We start from the raw sequence: 23648 nt of genomic DNA on the forward strand, positions 1-23648 counted from the left end.
ACATTGTTAATGTTGTAAATGACAATTGTAGCTGGAAACGGCTGATGTTTTATGGAATATCTATGTAGGTGTACAGAGACCCATTATCAGCAACCATCAATCCTGTGTTCCAAATGGCACGTTGTGTTAGTTAATCCAAGTTTATCAGGCTAATTGATCATTAGCAATTATGTTAGCACAGCTGAAAACTGTTGTACTGATTAAAGAAGCAATAAAACTGGCCTTCTTTAGACTAGTTGAGTATCTGGAGCATCAGCATTTGTGGGTTCGATTACAGGTTCGAAATGGACAGAAACAAAGAACTTTCTTCTGAAACTCGTCAGTCTATTCTTGTTCTGAGAAATGAAGGCTATTCCATGCGAGAAATTACCAAGAAACTGAAGATGTGTGTACTACTCCCTTCACAGAACAGCGCAAACTGGCTCTAACCAGAATAGAAAGAGGAGTGGGAGGCCCCAGTGCACAACTGAACAACTAAGTAAGCATTTCACGGTAAAGTCGACACCTGTTGTATTCGGATCATGCAACAATTGTTTTTTGATTGGCTTTGATTTACATTTTCACCAGGCATGACTCCTATGTCACTGAGGGAGTTCTATTACACTGGCTTGGGTTGAACCGGGCAATGGCCTGTCACGTCATCAGGCGAAAGCGGGGAGGGAGGAGTGCACTTCTCAAATCAAACAGTAATCTGCGCCGCTCAATCACGTTGTCAACAGGTCAGCTAGGTACATTGTCCAGAAACATACATCTATTTTCTATCAAATAAAATGTTAGAATTTTCAAACTAGTTTTTATTGGGAAGGCAGATAAAGGATTGTTTTTATCAATAGTAATCACTTTAGCATTTGAAAACACATAATCCTACTCATTACACGATGCTTAATTACATCACTTTTGTTTTGTGCCGACTTCGCCGCCGGCCAGAGCGGGGCACCTGGCTCACACCCGGGAGGCAGCCTGGTTCCAAAAGGAATACAATCACTTTTCACCCGGTTCAAACAAGATGGGGTAACCCGGGTCAGATAAACAACCCCCCCACCCCCACTGAAAGACAAGGTAGAGAACTCTGTGGTGTCAATCAACCAATCACAACCATGACAGACTAATAAAGTGCTGTGACCATCGGTAATCAGTAGCTCTATTCTCTCATCATGACTCCATGTTACCAAGTTATGGCACATCAACTTATGAAACAGTTCCTGGATACAACTCCACAATAAGGGGTGAGAACACAATGCTCAAGGCTGTGACTGAATGCTGCCAAAAACCCTCCCTCTTCCTTCCTTCCATTATTTGTGGCCACTGAAAGGTAACATAACTGGGCCATAACATAAGGAAAGGAGGATGTTTATCTAAAGGTTAGATTTCAGCCAAAGAACTGTCTGCTTTAAAAGCACCAGTGTGAAGACGTCAAACAGCCCTCCGACCTCCACTGCAACAACACAGAAATATATGTAGATGCAAGGCACAGGATATCAGGCTTAACCCACTGCATATTCACAATCTAAACACTGTGTAACACTCCAAGCAATTTACCAACTACAACTTATATAGGGATTCAATTACAACGGAATCTGCTCCTACAACAAACCAAGGTGAACTATAACAAATTCACCACAAGTGAAAAATAGATTACTGTTGGTGCAGCCCACTACTTTGTGGCACATCAATAGTCAATGTGATACACTACCATTGGTGCAATGTATGATCTTTTTAAACCTACATACAGGAACAATCCCTGTTATGATTCCTTCTTGTACTGTTTACCTAGACGACAATGCTGTGTGAACAGTTCAGAGTGTATTGACAATCTTATCCTGGAAAACACAGGACCTCTAACCATTGACAAACATAGACTAGAGGAATGTGACACTGAGACACACCCTATAGGCCTTTAGTGTAATAAGAAAAACATAGGGAATAGATCATATGAGCCCCCTTACAAAGATATAGAGAATGGTTCTACTGAGATTACATTCCTCAAACATAAGACGCCCCCTTTAATTCACCTGGATTTAAATGGAGGGAACATTGGTTGGATTATTCTAGGTCTCCACTCAGCATTATGGAGACGATTTCTGGAAATCTCTTACTGTTCTCACTCTAGAACTTCAATCATGTATTCTCACTCTAGAACTTCAATCAAGTATTCTCACTCTAGAACTTCAATCAAGTATTCTCACTCTAGAACTTCAATCAAGTATTCTCACTCTAGAACTTCAATCATGTATTCTCACTCTAGAACTTCAATCATGTATTCTCACTCTAGAACTTCAATCATGTATTCAATCAAGTATTCTCACTCTAGAACTTCAATCAAGTATTCTCACTCTAGAACTTCAATCATGTATTCTCACTCTAGAACTTCAATCATGTATTCTCACTCTAGAACTTCAATCATGTATTCTCACTCTAGAACTTCAATCATGTATTCTCACTCTAGAACTTCAATCAAGTATTCTCACTCTAGAACTTCAATCAAGTATTCTCACTCTAGAACTTCAATCATGTGTTCTCACTCTAGAACTTCAATCATGTGTTCTAACGATACACCTTCATTCATGTGTTTTCTAGAATGTGGACAGTTCCTCCTCTTCACAGAGCAGAGGTTCTACTTCAGGAACGTTCATCTTCTTGATGGTTTTAGCGGAGTGGTTCTTCCTATAGATGATAAACTGGGCGGTGACCTGGGAGAGTTAAGGCTCATTCAAACACACCACAACAAGTCAACAATATTCCAGAGACAAAAATAACACTTTCACTTCTTTATCCTTATCCATTTTTTTGTGAAATGATGATCTCGGAGAAAAAGAAAAGATACAAAGAAGTCTAGGAGGAGGACTCCCAGGCTGCCGATGAGCCAGGCCAGATGTTTGAGAATGAAGGCCTGTTTGGAGCCGGCCAGAGCTGGTAGAACCACAATGACACTGAGCCCGTAGGTCCCGTTGCCCATCATGGCCAGGGCAAACAGCATGTACGACGTGCCCTCTGTAGACTGTCGCTTAAACTGGAAACAACAGGGAGATGTTATCTTTTAGACCTCAAAACCAACAGAGAAAGTGAAGATTTAAGGCTTAGAGTCTTCAAAACATGTTATGTAGTTAATCATTTAACCCCATTCTATTACTTCTTCATTTTAACTACTTTTTTGTTAAATTCCAAAATAATATTAGTTCCGAACATATTTTCACATTGTTTGACAATGTGTTAGTATGCATGATTTGTTGTTGGTAAGTCATGCATGCTCACAAAGACACTCAATATATAAAAATGTGTGTGTGTGTTTGTACTGTGCTCTCCCCCTCCCCCAAGGCCATCCCTAGGAACTATTATCACATTGGGAGTGACAGTGAGTTCTCTGCAGGAGCCACCAGTCCAGATGCTGTGACATCACTCAGTACAAAACACCAGTCCAGATGCTGCGACATCACTCAGTACAAAACACCAGTCCAGATGCTGTGACATCACTCAGTACAAAACACCAGTCCAGATGCTGTGACATCACTCAGTACAAAACACCAGTCCAGATGCTGTGACATCACTCAGTACAAAACACCAGTCCAGATGCTGCGACATCACTCAGTACAAAACACCAGTCCAGATGCTGTGACATCACTCAGTACAAAACACCAGTCCAGATGCTGTGACATCACTCAGTACAAAACACCAGTCCAGATGCTGCGACATCACTCAGTACAAAACACCAGTCCAGATGCTGTGACATCACTCAGTACAAAACACCAGTCCAGATGCTGTGACATCACTCAGTACAAAACACCAGTCCAGATGCTGCGACATCACTCAGTACAAAACACCAGTCCAGATGCTGTGACATCACTCAGTACAAAACACCAGTCCAGATGCTGTGACATCACTCAGTACAAAACACCAGTCCAGATGCTGCGACATCACTCAGTACAAAACACCAGTCCAGATGCTGTGACATCACTCAGTACAAAACACCAGTCCAGATGCTGTGACATCACTCAGTACAAAACACCAGTCCAGATGCTGCGACATCACTCAGTACAAAACACCAGTCCAGATGCTGTGACATCACTCAGTACAAAACACCAGTCCAGATGCTGCGACATCACTCAGTACAAAACACCAGTCCAGATGCTGTGACATCACTCAGTACAAAACACCAGTCCAGATGCTGTGACATCACTCAGTACAAAACACCAGTCCAGATGCTGTGACATCACTCAGTACAAAACACCAGTCCAGATGCTGTGACATCACTCAGTACAAAACACCAGTCCAGATGCTGTGACATCACTCAGTACAAAACACCAGTCCAGATGCTGCGACATCACTCAGTACAAAACACCAGTCCAGATGCTGTGACATCACTCAGTACAAAACACCAGTCCAGATGCTGTGACATCACTCAGTACAAAACACCAGTCCAGATGCTGTGACATCACTCAGTACAAAACACCAGTCCAGATGCTGTGACATCACTCAGTACAAAACACCAGTCCAGATTCTGTGACATCACTCAGTACAAAACACCAGTCCAGATGCTGCGACATCACTCAGTACAAAACACCAGTCCAGATGCTGTGACATCACTCAGTACAAAACACCAGTCTCTCACGCCTGGTTCTCATTTTTAAAAATCAAACAACAGCATTCCTTTTTCTCTTCTGGCCCCAACTACATTCAGCCTTCCTTTATCACCCCTTCCTTCCCCTCCTGTCACCCTCTTCCCTCTCACTCCTCATGTCCCCTAACCCTAACCCTTTATCACCCCTTCCTTCCCCTCCTGTCACCCTCTTCCCTCTCACTCCTCATGTCCCCTAACCCTAACCCTTTATCACCCCTTCCTTCCCCTCCTGTCACCCTCTTCCCTCTCACTCCTCATGTCCCCTAACCCTAACCCTTTATCACCCCTTCCTTCCCCTCCTGTCACCCTCTTCCCTCTCACTCCTCATGTCCCCTAACCCTAACCCTTTATCACCCCTTCCTTCCCCTCCTGTCACCCTCTTCCCTCTCACTCCTCATGTCCCCTAACCCTAACCCTAACCCTTTATCACCCCTTCCTTCCCCTCCTGTCACCCTCTTCCCTCTCACTCCTCATGTCCCCTAACCCTAACCCTTTATCACCCCTTCCTTCCCCTCCTGTCACCCTCTTCCCTCTCACTCCTCATGTCCCCTAACCCTGCCATCCTGTCACATCTTACCTCCATAATCACACCCATAGACTGTCACTTACATTTTTGTAGAGCTGTGGAAAACGAGAGGAGAGGTAGAATATGGAGGCCACGTATCCACAGGCATAACCAGAAATCTCCACGCTGTTAGAGGCACTCTGAAGAGAGAGAGATATATATTATTATATATTATCTACCTCACTTGCTTTGGCAATGTTAACACATGTTTCCCATGCCAATAAAGCCCTTGAATTGAAATATATAGGATGAGATACAACTCACATGGGGTGATATCGCCTTCACACACACACACACACACACACACACACACACACACACACACACACACACACACACACACACACACCTCAGTGTTGGCAGAGGTGTTGTTGTCAGTGATGAACTTGGGGAGAATCAGCAGGGCCACAGTGGAAGCCCCACACCACAGGAAACACAACCACTTCAACATGGGGCGCTCTGGGAGAGAGAGAGAGACACACATGGGTCACACACACAGACGCACCCACAGTGTTGCTGTACCTCACGTTTTTTGATTTTATTTTTTATTTCACCTTTATTTAACCAGGTAGGCAAGTTGAGAACAAGTTCTCATTTACAATTGCGACCTGGCCAAGATAAAGCAAAGCAGTTCGACACAAACAACAACACAGAGTTACACATGGAGTAAAACAAACATACACTCAATAATACAGTATAAACAAGTCTATATATGATGTGAGCAAATGAGGTGAGATAAGGGTGGTAAAGGCAAAAAAAGGCCATGGTGGCAAAGTAAATACAATATAGCAAGTAAAACACTGGAATAGTAGATTTGCAGTGGAAGAATGTGCAAAGTAGAAATAAAAATAATGGGGTGCAAAATACATAAATAAATTAAATACAGTAGGGAAAGGGGTAGTTGTTTGGGCTAAATTATAGGTGGGCTATGTACAGGTGCAGTAATCTGTGAGCTGCTCTGACAGTTGGTGCTTAAAGCTAGTGAGGGAGATAAGTGTTTCCAGTTTCAGAGATTTTTGTAGTTCGTTCCAATCATTGGCAGCAGAGAACTGGAAGGAGAGGCGGCCAAAGAAATAATTGGTTTTGGGGGTGACCAGAGAGATATACCTGCTGGAGCGCGTGCTACAGGTGGGTGATGCTATGGTGGCCAGCGAGCTGAGATAAGGGGGGACTTTACCTAGCAGGGTCTTGTAGATGACATGGAGCCAGTGGGTTTGGCGACGAGTATGAAGCGAGGGCCAGCCAACGAGAGTGTACAGGTTGCAATGGTGGGTAGTATATGGGGCTTTGGTGACAAAACGGATGGCACTGTGATAGACTGCATCCAATTTGTTGAGTAGGGTATTGGAGGCTATTTTGTAAATGACATCGCCGAAGTCGAAGATTGATAGGATGGTCAGTTTTACAAGGGTATGTTTGGCAGCATGAGTGAAGGATGCTTTGTTGCAAAATAGGAAGCCAATTCTAGATTTAACTTTAGATTGAAGATGTTTGATGTGGGTCTGGAAGGTGAGTGTACAGTCTAACCAGACACCTAGGTATTTGTATTGTAGAGGTGACCGATTTCAGACACACTTTCTTCCCTGCAATCTGTACTGGAACTGTGTTGTATAGCTACCAACGTTAGCCAGCAATCTATACTGGAACTGTGTTGTAGAGCTACCAACGTTAGCCAGCAATCTATACTGGAACTGTGTTGTATAGCTACCAACGTTAGCCTGCAATCTATACTGGAACTGTGTTGTATAGCTACCAACGTTAGCCTACAATCTATACTGGAACTGTGTTGTATAGCTACCAACGTTAGCCTGCAACCTGTTGTCGTGTCTTTGGCTATGCCGGATTAAGTGATATGACATGCTATTCTATAAAATCATTTCTCTGTAATTAATATTACCTGATTAAACTAATCATGTAATTGTAATTAACTAGAAAGTCGAGGCACCACGAAATAATGTTTCTAGAGCTGTTATCTTCTGAATAAACTCTTAAAGACCTGGTAATCTTTTACGTCAATACTTAATCATCACCTTGTTTAGTCTCATCTGAAAGTTGTAAATTCTTGGTTATCTTCACAAACCCTGGCTAACAAGTTTAATCAGCAATACAAAATTGGGTTTAATTATTTCTTAACTAAATATCCAACAAATCACACATAATCTTATATACCGAATGGATCACACATTGATTACAAATTATGTCATAAATGAAACATCCCTGGTGGATGGAACAGATACACGTCTGGTTACACAAGGGGGGGGGGGGTTGAATGAAAGAGAAGGAAGACTTGAAGACTTGCGTAACAAAGGGAGATGCTATGCTATCGTAAATACAGTATCTTATGCATTCTATTCTACAGTATCTTATGCGTCCATTTGGAAAAGGAAAATGCAATAAATATTTACTCTGAGCTGCGCTTCGGTAGGTTGGTGGTAGATAGAAGGCCGTGTTGCCCAACAGAGATCTTCCTTGTCCTTTGAAAGGTGTCTCTGGTTGTAAACTGAATACTCTGCAGTATCGTGTTGTTTGTTAGTGCAGGTCCTTTGTCATTTCCTAGCCCATGTTTACAGTGGCCGCTGCTAACTCAACGGCTAGGAGGTATCACTTCTGGAGTGAATAATAGTTCAAAGTTCATACCATTCACAGCCAAAGCTCACGCTGAGGATGGCTTAGTTCTGTAGTTGACATGTTAGTCCTTTTAACGTGGGACCGTCGTCCTCACGTCCTCGGAACAGTTTATAATCTGAACACTTTCAACATAGGACAGTCGCCCTTATGTCATCGAAACAGAAAGTTATATTTTCGTAAAGGGCTTATATAGTGGAGGGAGAGAAGGGTGTGCTTCATAGTTTTACAACCCATTTCTGTTCAGACTCTCTATGTTTAACATGTTTAAAGGCTATTCAAGAGTCCTTCTGTAGAGTCAAGAGAGGAAATAGAGAAAGGTATTCATGGGGGGTCATAAACCTTACCCACAGGCCAACGTCATGACACTATACTGGAACTGTGTTGTATAGCTACCAACGTTAGCCTGCAATCTATACTGGAACTGTGTTGTATAGCTACCAACGTTAGCCTGCAATCTATACTGGAACTGTGTTGTATAGCTACCAACGTTAGCCGATGCTGCTACCAACAGTACATGCAGAGACACTGCTTGCGTGCTCACCGCTGTGAGAGGATTTAAAGGGGGAGTGTGCTCTTGTTCACTTAGTTGAAAAATCCTTATAAGGACAGAGACATAGAAGCCCAGCTCGCCTAGCTGTCTGACAGTCTGAAATGGAAGTCGCTATTGAATGTTTTCAACCCTGCTGGAGCTGTGTTTATTTAGCTCTATTCAAGGACAATGTGGACTGCCCAGACTTTTAACTGTTTATTTGCAGAGGACTACAGGGGCAAAGTGGCTATTCTTAGCAAACAAGTAGTGAATTTACACCAGCTACTGGGGAATCCTACACCAGCTACCGGGGAATCCTACACCAGCTACCGGGGAGTCCTACACCAGCTACCGGGGAGTCCTACACACGCTACTGGGGAGTCCTACACACGCTACTGGGGAGTCCTACACACGCTACTGGGGAGTCCTACACACGCTACTGGGGAGTCCTACACACGCTACTGGGGAGTCCTACACACGCTACTGGGGAGTCCTACACACGCTACTGGGGAGTCCTACACACGCTACTGGGGAGTCCTACACACGCTACTGGGGAGTCCTACACACGCTACTGGGGAATACTACACACGCTACTGGGGAGTCCTACACACGCTACTGGGGAGTCCTACACACGCTACTGGGGAGTCCTACACACGCTACTGGGGAGTCCTACACACGCTACTGGGGAGTCCTACACACGCTACTGGGGAGTCCTACACACGCTACTGGGGAATACTACACACGCTACTGGGGAGTCCTACACACGCTACTGGGGAGTCCTACACACGCTACTGGGGAGTCCTACACACGCTACTGGGGAATACTACACACGCTACTGGGGAATACTACACCAGCTACCGGGGAATCCACACCTGCCTACTTTTTCTTTCTCCTCTACTCCAGTAGCCGGACGCCACTCTGGCCTGGTGGAAATGTCTCCGCCATGACGGCTCTCCACAGCCAACTGGACGTTTCTCGGCAGGGATCCCTCTCCGAAGGTGTCTGCCTCTTCCCTGGAAAATGGAGTCAGTAAGCTGCTTCTGGATGACTTGGTGGATGTTCCTGTTCTTGATCTTATCAACCAGCCATAAAGATACGTCACTCACTGTGGAAGTCGAAAGCAGAGGCATCTGGCAATGGGGCCCTCCTTGGTGATGGAAAGCCAGGACTGGACACAGACTTCAAACAGTTTCTTCGCCCTGGATCCAGAGGTTCCGGCACCTTCATCCCTGGGGGCTTCTGCTTCATGATCGGATCCAAAGGTACCTGCGCCTTCGCCCTCTGTTCAGTTTCCTTTCTAGCTTCATTCTAGCTTCTTAAAGTTTCCAAAAAGCGGCCAATTATTTCAGGCCCGGTACCATCATTGGGTCACGGCTGTGAGAGATTCAGCAGGCTACTGGCATTATACATCTGGCTAAAAGACTACTGTAACTCTGTTGGCATAACTTATAAGATGCTCTACAAGAATGACAGTCCATCCATATAATCTTGGCTCCTGGACTCTGTCCACGCATTTCAAGGCTGCGTTGAGAAAATGACTTATCAATGACCCAAGCCCTGCTCAGATAATCACTACCATTGTGTCACTGAGTTGTTGTAGTGCTGTAGAACAAAATGTACAATGTCCCAGGAGCGTTGGAAGTCCTAGTGTATGTAACCTAATTTACAGTGCCTTGCGAAAGTATTCGGCCCCCTTAAACTTTGCGACCTTTTGCCACATTTCAGGCTTCAAACATAAAGATATAAAACTGTATTTTTTTGTGAAGAATCAACAACAAGTGGGACACAATCATGAAGTGGAACGCCATTTATTGGATATTTCAAACTTTTTTAACAAATCAAAAACTGAAAAATTGGGTGTGCAAAATTATTCAGCCCCCTTAAGTTAATACTTTGTAGCGCCACCTTTTGCTGCGATTACAGCTGTAAGTCGCTTGGGGTATGTCTCTATCAGTTTTGCACATCGAGAGACTGAAATTTTTTCCCATTCCTCCTTGCAAAACAGCTCGAGCTCAGTGAGGTTGGATGGAGAGCATTTGTGAACAGCAGTTTTCAGTTCTTTCCACAGATTCTCGATTGGATTCAGGTCTGGACTTTGACTTGGCCATTCTAACACCTGGATATGTTTATTTTTGAACTATTCCATTGTAGATTTAGCTTTATGTTTTGGATCATTGCCTTGTTGGAAGACAAATCTCCGTCCCAGTCTCAGGTCTTTTGCAGACTCCATCAGGTTTTCTTCCAGAATGGTCCTGTATTTGGCTCCATCCATCTTCCCATCAATGTTAACCATCTTCCCTGTCCCTGCTGAAGAAAAGCAGGCACAAACCATGATGCTGCCACCACCATGTTTGACAGTGGGGATGGTGTGTTCAGCTGTGTTGCTTTTACGCCAAACATAACGTTTTGCATTGTTGCCAAAAAGTTCAATTTTGGTTTCATCTGACCAGAGCACCTTCTTCCACATGTTTGGTGTCTCTCCCAGGTGGCTTGTGGCAAACTTTAAACGACACTTTTTATGGATATCTTTAAGAAATGGCTTTCTTCTTGCCACTCTTCCATAAAGGCCAGATTTGTGCAATATACGACTGATTGTTGTCCTATGGACAGAGTCTCCCACCTCAGCTGTAGATCTCTGCAGTTCATCCAGAGTGATCATGGGCCTCTTGGCTGCATCTCTGATTCGTCTTCTCCTTGTATGAGCTGAAAGTTTAGAGGGACGGCCAGGTCTTGGTAGGTTTGCAGTGGTCTGATACTCCTTCCATTTCAATATTATCGCTTGCACAGTGCTCCTTGGGACGTTTAAAGCTTGGGAAATCTTTTTGTATCCAAATCCGGCTTTAAACTTCTTCACAACAGTATCTCGGACCTGCCTGGTGTGTTCCTTGTTCTTCATGATGCTCTCTGCGCTTTTAACGGACCTCTGAGACTATCACAGTGCAGGTCCATTTATACGGAGACTTGATTACACACAGGTGGATTGTATTTATCATCATTAGTCATTTAGGTCAACATTGGATCATTCAGAGATCCTCACTAAACTTCTGGAGAGAGTTTGCTGCACTGAAAGTAAAGGGGCTGAATAATTTTGCACGCCCAATTTTTCAGTTTTTGATTTGTTAAAAAAGTTTGAAATATCCAATAAATGTCGTTCCACTTCATGATTGTGTCCCACTTGTTGTTGATTCTTCACAAAAAAATACAGTTTTATATCTTTATGTTTGAAGCCTGAAACGTGGCAAAAGGTCGCAAAGTTCAAGGGGGCCGAATACTTTCGCAAGGCACTGTATGTCCCTCTAAGTCCCCTGAACGCCTCTGTCGATCCTATAGCTATTGTATGTAGTTATCATATGTCTATGAACCAGAGTTACACTGTTAGCACTGAGGCGTGTGTCCTAGTAGGAAGTCCACTGTGTGCAGCTCATTCTGTACTATCAGCTCCAACATACTGTAAATATCACTGGCATGTCAACTTCTGATAAGCCGATCATGTAAAACAATCAAGCATCTCAGAAAGGTGCTAAAAAATAGCCCACATTAACGTACAAGTATTTGGACACCCCTTCAAATGAGTGGATTTGGCTATTTCAGCCACACCCGTTGCTGACAGGTGTATAAAATCGAGCACACCGCCATGCACTTGCCATAGACAAACATTGGCAGTAGAATGGCCTTACTGAAGAGCTCAGTGACTGTCATTCCTACAAGTCCGTTCGTCAAATGTCTGCCCTGCTAGAGCTGCCCCAGTCAACTGTAAGTGCTGTTGTTGTGAAGTGGAAATGTCCAGGAGCAACAACAGCTCAGCCGCGAAGTGGTAGTCCACACAAGCTCACAGAACAGGACCGCCGAATTCTGAAGCGCATAGCGCAGAAAATTGTCTGTCTTCGGTTGCAACGCTCACTACCAATTTCCAAACTGCCTCTGGAAGCAACATAAGCACAAAAACTGTTCATCGGGAGCTTCATGAAATTGCTTTCCATGGCCGAGCAGCCACACACAAGTCTAAGATCACCATACGCAATGCCAAGCATCGTCTAGAGTGGTGTTAAGCCCGCCGCCATTGGACTCTGGAGCAGTGGAAACGTGTTCTCTGGAGTGATGACTCACGGACAACTCTACCTGCCTGAATGCATAGTGCCCACTGTAAAGTTTGGTGGAGGAGGAATAATGGTCTGGAGTTGTTTTTTATGGTTTGGGCTAGGCCCCTTAGTTCTAGTGAAGGGAAATCTTAAAGCTACAGCATACATTCAGTTTGACATTCTAGAGGATTCTGTGCTTCCAACTTTGTGGCAACAGAGCTTGACTGGCCTGCACAGAGCCCCGACCTCAACCCCATCAAACACCTTTGGGATGAATTGGAACGCCGACTGCGAGCCAGGCCAAATCGCCCAACATCAGTACCTGACCTCACTAATACTCATGGCTGAATGGAAGCAAGTTCCTGCAGCAATGTTCCAACATCTAGTGGAAAGCCTTCCCAGAGGAATGGAGGCTGTTATAGCAGCAAAGGGGGGACCAACTCCATATTAATACCCATCATTTTCGGATGAGATCTTTTATGAACAGGTGTCCACATACTTTGGTCATGTAGTGTATATAGCCTAAGGAACAAATCAAATCAAATTGAATTTGTCACATGCGCCAAATACAACAGGTGTAGGTAGACCTTACAGTGAAATGCTTACTTAGAAGCTCTTAACCAACAATATAGTTAAGAAAAAAAAATCTAAATTAAAATGTAACAAATAATTAAGGAGCAACAATAACAATAAGGAACAAGTTTCATGAAATCAATAACTTGCTATTAAACATTGACACTCATATATACTGACCCTCTCTGAAACTCACTTAGATAATACCTTTGATGATACAGTGGTAGAAATACATGGTTATAACATCTACAGAAAATACAGAAATGCCAACGGGGGTGGTGTTGCGGTCGATATTCAGAGCCACATTCCTGTAAAGCTTAGAGAGGATCTCATGTCAAGTAATGTTGAAGTAATATGGCTACAGGTTCATCTGCCTCACCTAAACCCCATTATTGTAGGAAGCTGCTATAGACCACCAAGGGCTTAACAGTCAGTATTCGTTATAAGTCAACCTACCAGCGTGTTTACGAACTGCACATGAATGAAATCCACATGTATTTATTACGTCTTTACTAATGCTGCATAAATCTGCTGTAAAGCAGTTTCCAAATCCATCTGATGTAGTGATCACAATATGGTATCCATAGCTAGGAAAACCAAAGTTCCAAAGGCTGGTCCAAATATTGTGTATAAGAGGTCCTACAAGAGGTTTTGTAGTAATTCCTATGTTGATGATGTAAATAATATTTCCTCGTCTGTGGTGTGTAATGAGGAGCAACCAGACGCCGCACTTGAAATATTTAAGAAATTGCGTACACCAGTTACTAGTAAGCATGCACTATAAAAACTGTTACATCCCAAAGGATTGATGAGGATTTGAAAAATGTTATGGTTGAGGGGGATGAGGCAAAAGGAATGACAAATAAGTCTGACTGCATAACTGATTGACAAAACTACTGCAAATTGAGAAATCATGTGACTAAACAGAACATTTTTTTTAAAGCTATTCTATGAGACAAAGATAAATTATATAAAGAGGGATAGCTTTGGAGCACCTTAAATAAAAATGTTGTACAAAAGGCAAAAAGCTCCATCATTCATTGAATCAGATGGCTCATTCACTGTAAAACCCACAAATATTGCCAACTACTTTAATTATTTTTTTAATTGGCAAGATTAGCAAATTAAGGCATGACATGCCAGCAGCAAACGCTGAATCTACACATCCAAGTATAACTGACCAAGTTATGAAATACAAGCATTGTAATTTAGAATTCTGTAAAGTGAGTGTGGAAAAGATTTAAAAAATTGTTGTATATCAACAATGACAAGCCACCCGTGTTGGACAACTTGGATGGAAAATTACTGAGGATGATAGACAATATTGACAATCCTATTTGCCATCTCTTCAATCTAAGCTTACAAAAAAGTGTGCCCCCTCAGGCCTGGAGGGAAGCAAAAGTAATTCCGCTACCCAAGAATAGCCGACCAATCAGCCTGTTACCAGCCCTTGGTAAACTTTTGGAAAAAAATGTGTTTGACTGGATACAATGCTATTTTACAGTAAATAAATGAACAACAGACTTTCAGCACGCTTATAGTGAAGGGCATTCAACATGCATGGCACTTATACAAATGACGGATGATTGGCTGAGAGAAATTGATAATACAAATATTTTGGGAGCTGTTATGTTTGTCTTCAGTGCAGCTTTTGACATTATCAATCATAGTCTGCTGCTGGAAAAACTTAGGATGTAATGGCTTTACGACCCCTACTATATTGTGAATTAAGAGTTACCCGTCTAACAGAACACAGAGGGTTTTTCTTTCATCTTTAATGGTAGCCTTTCCAACATAATCCAGGTAGAATCAGGAATTCCCCAGGGCAGCTGTCTAGGCCCCTTACTTTTTTCAATCTTTACTAATGACATGACTCTGAGTAAAGCCTGTGTGTCTATGTATGCGAATGACTCGACACTATACACGTCAGATACTACAGCGAGTGAAATCACTGCACCACTTAACAAAGAGCTGCAGTCAGTTTCAGAATGGGTGGCAATAAATAAGCTGGTCCTAAATATTTCTAAAACTAAAATAATTGTATTTTGGACAAATCACTCACTAAACCCTAAGCCTGAGCTGAATCTTGTAATGAATAATGTGGGAATGGATTGTAAATTGTCATGGTTAAAACATATTGATGCAACATTAGCTAAGATGGGGAGAGGTCTGTCCATAATAAAGCGCAGCTCTACCTTCTTAACAACAATATCAACAAGTCAGGTCCTACAGGCTACAGTTTTGTTGCAATAAAGAGGGACTTACAAATTACAACTGGCCCAGAACAAGGCAGCACGGCTGGCCCTTAAATGTACACAGAGCTAACATTAATAATATGCATGTCAATCTCTCATAGCTCAATGTAGAGGAGAGATTGACTACACGGAACTCTATTCCACATCAAGTAACTCACGCAGCACGCACTCCTCTTCCCTGTAACTATTCCCCAGGTCATTGCTGTAAATGAGAATGTGTCCTCAGTCAACTTACCTGGTAAAAAAAAAAGGTTTAATAAAACATTTTAAAAAAGCAGTAAAATATATTTTTTAAACGATACAAATACACCTTATGGAAAAGCGAGGACAGAAGAGTCACACACACAGGTACAAACACACATAACACACACAGGTACAAACACACATAACATACACACTACTATACACACACAGGTACAAACACACATAACATACACACTACTATACACACACAGGTACAAACACACATAACATACACACTACTATACACACACAGGTACAAACACACATAACATACACACTACTATACACACACAGGTACAAACACACATAACATACACACTACTATACACACACAGGCACAAACACACTACTATACACACACATACACACTATTCACACACTATACACTGGATTGTATGTTGTAGTAGTGTAGGGGCCGGAGGGCACACACTTAATGTATTGTGAAATCTGTTGTAAAATGTATTTAAAATGTTTATCATAATGTATACTACTCGCTTAATATATGCTGGACCCCAGGAAGAGTAGCTGCTGCCTTGGCAGGAACTAATGGGGATCCATAATAAATGCAAATACCTGTTAGATACCGGAGTTATGGAGAAAGTGGGGAAGGACCTCCCTCTCTCGGTTTTAATTGACCCACACAGCCACACACAAACACACACACTCGTACTGTTAAGTAATCCAATATGTCTTCCTTTTGTTTCACAGCCCTCGGCTGCAAACTGGACTGACAAAGGAGCTTTACAATGTGAGAATTTGTCAGTCATCAACTTTTAGTGGGAACTATTTTACTTGAAAACACACACACACACACACATACACACACACACATATACACACACACACACACACACACACACACACACACACACACACACATTAGGCATGGATAACTTGGCATAGCTGTTAGCATTGTCAATAAGGTATACATGTAACACAGAATGTGAGTACACAGACTGCACCCTCAGAATTACACTTACAATGGAAATATGAACCTACAGCACTCTCACTACAATGCAAGGAACAATGCTGATTCTCACACATACACAACCATGGCATTCTCTTGCGTTTCCATATTGGGCGGACAGTGTAATATCGTGATCCGGCAGGCCTTACTTTTAGATGAGTTGTTCTTTATCTTGTAGTAGAGGAACTGGGAGATGAGCAGGAGATCAGTGAAGATGTAGAACACTACTGTCACAATCTGAGAGAGAGAGAAATGAGGTGGAAACTGAGCTCCACTTTCTAACATCCTGCCCAATGTATGACCATGTTAGAGACATATTTCCCTCAGATTACACAGATCCACAAAGAATTCGAAAACAAATCCAATTTTGATAAACTCCCATATCTACTGGGTGAAATTCCACAGTGTGCCATCACAGCAGCAAGATTTGTGACCTGTTGCCACAAGAAAAGGGCAACCAGTGAAGAACAAACACCATTGTAAATACAACCCATATTTATGCTTATTTATTTTCCTTAACCATTTGTACATTGTTACAACACTGTATATACAGTGGGGCAAAAAAGTATTTAGTCAGCCACCAATTGTGCAAGTTCTCCCACTTAAAAATATGAGAGAGGCCTGTAATGTTCATCATAGGTACACTTCAACTATGACAGACAAAATGAGAAAAAAAATCCAGAAAATCACATTGTAGGATTTTTAATGAATTTATTTGCAAATTATGGTGGAAAATAAGTATTTGGTCTCAATACTTTGTTAATTACCCTTTGATGGCAATGACAGAGGTCAAACGTTTTCTGTAAATCTTCACAAGGTTTTCACACACTGTTGCTGGTATTTTGGCCCATTCCTCCATGCAGATCTCCTCTAGAGCAGTGATGTTTTGGGGCTGTTGCTGGGCAACACGGACTTTCAACTCCCTCCAAAGATTTTCTATGGGATTGAGATCTGGAGACTGGCTAGGGCACTCCAGGACCTTGAAATGCTTCTTACGAAGCCATTCCTTCATTGCCCGGGCGGTGTGTTTGGGATCATTGTCATGCTGAAAGACCCAGCCACATTTAATCTGCCCTTGCTGATGGAAGGAGGTTTTCACTCAAAATCTCACGATACATGGCCCCATTCATTCTTTCCTTTACACGGATCAGTCGTCCTGGTCCCTTTGCAGAAAAACAGCCCCAAAGCATGATGTTTCCACCCCCATGCTTCACAGTAGGTATGGTGTTCTTTGGATGCAACTCAGCATTCTTTGTCCTCCAAACACAATGAGTTGAGTTTTAACCAAAAAGTTATATTTTGGTTTCATCTGACCATATGACATTCTTCCAATCTTCTTCTGGATCATCCAAATGCTCTCTATCAAACTTCAGATGGGCTTGGACATGTACTGGCTTAAGCAGGGGGACACGTCTGGCACTGCAGGATTTGAGTCCCTGGCGGTGTAGTGTGTTACTGATGGTAGGCTTTGTTACTTTGGTCCCAGCTCTCTGCAGGTCATTCACTAGGTCCCCCCGTGTGGTTCTGGGATTTTCGCTCACCGCTCTTGTGATCATTTTGACCCCACGGGGTGAGATCTTGCGTGGAGCCCCAGATCGAGGGAGATTATCAGTGGTCTTGTATGTCTTCCATTTCCTAATAATTGCTCCCACAGTTGATTTCTTCAAACCAAGCTGCTTACCTATTGCAGATTCAGTCTTCCCAGCCTGGTGCAGGTCTACAATTTTGTTTCTGGTGTCCTTTGACAGCTCTTTGGTCTTGGCCATAGTGGAGTTTGGAGTGTAACTGTTTGAGGTTGTGGACAGGTGTCTTTTATACTGATAACAAGTTCAAACAGGTGCCATTAATACAGGTAACGAGTTGAGGACAGAGGAGCCTCTTAAAGAAGAAGTTACAGGTCTGTGAGAGCCAGAAATCTTGCTTGTTTGTAGGTGACCAAATACTTATTTTCCACCATAATTTGCAAATAAATTCATAAAAAATCCTACAATGTGATTTTCTGGATTTTTTTTCTCATTTTGTCTGTCATAATTGAAGTGTACCTATTATGAAAATTACAGGACTCTCATCTTTTTAAGTGGGAGAACTTGCACAATTGGTGGCTGACTAAATACTTGTTTTGCCCCACTATATAATTTGACATTTGTAATGTCTTTATTGTTTTGAAACTTCTGTATGTGTAATGTTTACTGTTAATATACAAAAGTGAAATAAACAATAAAAATGATCTACCTCACTTGCTTTGGCAATGTTAACACATGTTTCCCATGCCAATAAAGCCCTTGAATTGAATTGAATTGCGAGAGACAGAGAAAGAGAGAACAATAAAATATGATTGACAGTGGCACCCTCTGCTGGTAAGCATATAGGCAAGGGTCAGGGAAAAGTTAAAAGGAAAACATGCCTTTGGGATAGAATGTAAATGCAGTGACACCAACTCCATTGTGCTTCAATGCAGCAGCTATTCAATGCAGCAGCTATACAATGCATCAGGGCATGCCTGGGCAGAAAGTGATATAGTAATCAAACCAATAATTCCCTTATGCCTCTGCCCATACTCATACTTTGCAGACCAAGTTGAAGTTGTGCCTTTTGTTAGATACCTGGATGGGCAGCTGGCTGGTCAGGACGCAGCCTATTAGACTGCTGAGGTCCCCACTGAAGAGGAAGAGCAGAAAGCCAAACGACATGGCCTCCTCCACTTTACCATTGCGATAAGCCTCATAGATTTGTCTGGGGGGGACAACAAGATATTAAATGGAGGCAGAGAAGGGGTAAGAAAAGGAGAGTGATGTGGCATGTAAACAGATACTTGGATTAGATCTCTTGGATTAGAGGTCTCATAAACTTGGTTTTGCAGAGCCACACAGACTCTCTCTCATTGCTATGGTAATACATCAATAATGGGCTAATTCATCTGTCATTGGAGGTCAGAGAAACGTTGATCACAACATCTGTGATAATTTATTTGAATTAGTATTGTAAAGACAATATACTTTTTCCTTATATAACGCCTTCCCACTGCAGCAGTGGAAAATTTACGGAAGACAGCAAGAAACAGAACATTGAAATTTACGGTAGAGTAGACAGCAAGAAACAGAACATTGAAACTTAAGGTAGAGTAGACAGCAAGAAACAGAATATTGAAACTTACGGTAGAGTAGACAGCAAGAAACAGAACATTGAGATCAGCCCGATGACTACGCTCCAGTATTCCCACACATTATCCACGCATTGCTCGAACAGATAGAGGATCCAGGGCGTCCCATTAGAGCACAGTGGTCGACCCAGCACCGGGGAAGTCAGGTTAGCAGCCACGTTTGCAATCCTTCCCGGGAAGCGGGCGTGGGCCATGGGGGCGTCCCACCTTCAGTCCCTCTGCCTCCGTGGAAGAATCCGAGCGCGATGATGTGGAACTTTTCGTTTGTTGACACAAAACGCCCTCGAGCCCACCATCGGATGCACCACACCTAGGCTACAGGCGTGTGGCGCTTTCCGAAATAGATATAATTTGATCAATCTGCAAGGCAATATACATGACCATGGATAGAATTACGAATTGGCAGTGGAGATTAGGAGGAGTGGTGTCGGGAGAAGTAAGAAATTAAATGCATTGTTACTGCTCTTTTGGTTTCAGCAACAAAATGCAACTCTGATACAATGTTGATACTTTGTTACGTTGTCAACAAAGCAAATGCAGCTCATCTCTCACCTGGTGTGTTGATTTCTCGACCTTCGTGTTACTGTGCGACGGCTCTCCATCTCAACACGGCTGTCGTGATGATTTGATTGAGCGATATATTCCGCTTGTCTATTTAATTTCCTATTAATGTTATTGTATTGTAATATATAAAGTCATGTTGCCTATTCCTGTCCTCCGGAATGGCATCAAATTCCATTATTTCACTTCCGCATTTTCTGCCAAAAACACAGAACTGAGAACCACAAGAATAAGGATTTAGCACCATCTGCTGGGTGTTATGCAGTGGTGTGATAAGCATCCTACAGAGAGCCAACGTCCAGCCCATAACTAATTGAGTTGAAGTCTTTTCATTATCATTAACTTGGATAAATTTAGGGTAGCCTACAACCTATTATAGTTTGGAGAACGTTATTTGTCATTTTACATATTCTGTTGGTTTGTCTAATAGGCTATATGCATATCATTATATTCAATAGGCTATATGCATATCATTATAGTCAATAGGCTATATGCATATCATTATAGTCAATAGGCAACCTCAACAGTTGCTTTGCTCTTGTCTACCTCTAGTCCACCAGACTCCTTTAAAACATTTTTTTTTTTACCCCTTTTTCTCCCCAATTTCATGGTATCCAATTGTTAGTACAGTTTTGTCTCATCGCTGCATCTCCGTACAGACTCGGGAGAGGCAAAGGTCGAGAGCCGTGCTTCCTCCATAACACAAGCCAACCAAGCCGCACTGCTTCTTGACACAATGCCCACTTAACCCTTAAGCCAGCCGCACCAATGTGTCAGAGGAAACACCATACACCTAGTGACCATGTCAGCATGTACTGCGCTCGACCTGCCACAGGAGTCGCTAACCCGGACGACGATGAGCCAATTGTGCGCCGCCACATGGGTCTCCCGGTCGCAGCAGGCTGCGACAGAGCCTGGACTCGAAACCAGAATCTCTAGTGTCACAGCTAGCACTGCGATGCAGAGCCTTAGACCACTGCGCCATTCGGGAGGCCCGTTGTCCACCAGATTCCTGAAGATCATGCAAGACACTGGCCCCAGCAGACACCACCACAAGAAAACCCAAGGATTCATCTGACGCTCTTCTTCTCCTGGTGGGAAGCAATACCTCACTCACTCGTGTTTCAGTGCCAGCTGGTGGAGGGAGAGATGGGGAGGATGTGTTAAAAACCTGGTCTAAAGTCCCAGATAGATACGTCGAAACGACTGCATCCGACTCATTGGACTCACCTGGACTCCTTCACTTTGTTGATTTCCCCTTCTTTATCTGTCTGTTCCTCAGTTTGTTCCCCTTGTCAGCATTGATGTCGTTACGTTTTCCCCTGTCCAGACGCTGTCCTTGTTAGTTTCTTGTCTGTTATCCATTAAATGTTCACTCCTTGTACTTGCTTCTCCTCTCCCAGCGCCGATCCTTACAGAGAGATCTAGTTAATGAGTTGCAAAGGGGTTTGTCATCAAAGGTAAACAGTTCTCTCTAATTGTCACCTCTGTTACCTGTGATACTCCAGCTAGAGTTATCATCAAGACGATTAAGTCCCACACTGGCTATTCAGGTTGGGATAAATGCATCCAAGGAGATGTCTATGTTGCCATTTTCATTCTCTCATTTGTGCAGCACTTTAGACAATTGTATGGTCCTCCAGTATGTGGTTTACAACATTCATGGCCTAACCCATGTTTGTGAGGATGTCAAGTTAATTAAAAGCATTGAATTTAATGAAAATGTGCAAAAATAGGTGAAGTTACCATATCAACGCAATGTTGATGTTGTTCCTCTCCCTCACAGGAAGTAGAAAAGTGTCACAGGCTAGAGCAGCGGTTCCCAATCTAGGGGTCGTGACCCATTTGGGTCGCCCAATGTGAAAATGGGGTTGTGGGAGAATTTCCAAAATCCCTAAGAAAATAAAATATATACAAAAAAATATATGTATTATAATATCGTCTTTGTATCTCAAAATTATTGTAATGTGGTTAACCGTAAAAACCTTTCAAAAATTATTAAAATCTAAAAGATTAGATTCAACCGGAGAGCGCCCATAGATCATGGGAAAGGGCCGCACTTGACCGTTGCACTTGAATAATTCCCACAGTGAATGGCTAAGCCTGCAACACTATAAAACCACACACTATTGAAGAGACTTTGATATTACTGTCCGCAATTGATATGGTGAAAACAATGTGTGGGGAGGCAGAGGGACAGAAACTCACAACAATACCTTTGTCAGATAACACTGTTAAACGAAGAATGTATGCTCTGACTGAATGACTCAAAAACTCCCCAGCTTATGCTCTCCAAATGGACGATAGCTGTGAATGTAACAGATGTGAAACGGCTAGCTTAGTTAGCGTGGGCGCTAAATAGCGTTTCAATCAGTGACGTCACTTGCTCTGAGACCTTGAAGTAGTAGTTCCCCTTGCTCTGCAAGGGCCGCGGCTTTTGTGGAGCGATGGGTAACGATGCTTCGAGGGTGACTGTTGATGTGTGCAGAAGGTCCCTAGTTCGCGCCCGGCTATGGGCGAGGGGACGGTCTAAATTTGTACTGTTACATTGATGCTGTTGACCCGGATTACTGGTTGCTGCGGAAAAAGGAGGAAAGTCAACAGATGTGAAACGGCTAGCTTAGTTAGCGTGGGCGCTAAATAGCGTTTCAATCAGTGACGTCACTTCCAAGACCTTGAAGTAGTAGTTCCCCTTGCTCTGCAAGGGCCGCGGCTTTTGTGGCGCGATGGGTAACGATGGGTGACTGTTGATGTGTGCAGAAGGTCCCTAGTTCGCGCCCGGGTATGGGCGAGGGGACGGTCTAAATTTGTACTGTTACATTGATGCTGTTGACCCGGATTACTGGTTGCTGCGGAAAAAGGAGGAAGTGTGCACGTCGAGTGTAACAGATGTGAAACGGCTAGCTTAGTTAGCGTGGGCGCTAAATAGCGTTTCAATCAGTGACGTCACTTGCTCTGAGACCTTGAAGTAGTAGTTCCCCTTGCTCTGCAAGGGCCGCGGCTTTTGTGGAGCGAGGGTGACTTTTGATGTGTGCAGAAGGCCCGGCTATGGGCGAGGGGACGGTCTAAATTTGTACTGTTACATGAAGGCCGAGATGACCACGAACATTTTGACGAACAACAGGGAATATACCCTGCGGGGAACTGGGAACTCTGACAACTCCGACTTCCGTGTTTAATGCGTTCAAGAAAACTGTGAACTTGTAAAGAAACGAGCTCCGACTGGGAAAAATAGTTTTGAATAGTCATCCAACTCCGAATTCCAACTCGGGAATTCGGACCTATTTCTTGAGCTCCGATTTCCGACCTAAAGATCACTGACGTCATTATTTGACGTCGTATTTTTCAGAGTTCCCAGTTGCCTTGAAAGCACCATAAAACTCATGGTAGGCTACCAGTTGCCTGTGTGAAGCTAACCAAATATCGATCCAGGTTGGATGTGACAGCAGAGATGAGGTGCGCACTGTTGACCA

At 43.1% G+C, this 23648-nt stretch overlaps 1 protein-coding gene across 1 annotated transcript; it reads right to left on the reverse strand.

Annotated features, from left to right (window-relative positions):
- Nucleotides 1-779: 779 nt before the first annotated feature.
- LOC110508032 (lysosomal amino acid transporter 1 homolog) lies at nucleotides 780-20847 on the reverse strand. Its single transcript, XM_021588473.2, has 8 exons — nucleotides 20167-20847; nucleotides 19609-19974; nucleotides 19058-19187; nucleotides 16604-16691; nucleotides 5530-5639; nucleotides 5225-5320; nucleotides 2825-3010; nucleotides 780-2690 (listed from the first exon to the last, which is right to left on the reverse strand). Exons 2-8 carry the CDS (start codon nucleotides 19806-19808, stop codon nucleotides 2574-2576), a joined length of 927 nt encoding a protein of 308 aa, XP_021444148.1. The 5' UTR covers nucleotides 19809-19974; nucleotides 20167-20847; the 3' UTR covers nucleotides 780-2573.
- Between the last annotated feature and the right edge of the window lie 2801 nt (nucleotides 20848-23648).

The sequence above is a fragment of the Oncorhynchus mykiss genome, chromosome 27, assembly GCF_013265735.2.
Source record: "Oncorhynchus mykiss isolate Arlee chromosome 27, USDA_OmykA_1.1, whole genome shotgun sequence".
Taxonomy (NCBI): domain Eukaryota; kingdom Metazoa; phylum Chordata; class Actinopteri; order Salmoniformes; family Salmonidae; genus Oncorhynchus; species Oncorhynchus mykiss.

Excerpts from the sequence above, each read along its gene's own strand:
- LOC110508032 (XM_021588473.2), bottom strand. The coding sequence starts at position 19,808 with ATGGCCCACGCCCGCTTCCCGGGAAGGATTGCAAACGTGGCTGCTAAC. Across the intron at positions 5,321-5,529 it reads ACACCTCTGCCAACACTGAG|AGTGCCTCTAACAGCGTGGA; the intron begins GTGTGTGTGTGT and ends CTCTCTCTTCAG. Across the intron at positions 2,691-2,824 it reads TCCTCCTCCTAGACTTCTTT|GTCACCGCCCAGTTTATCAT; the intron begins GTATCTTTTCTT and ends TAACTCTCCCAG.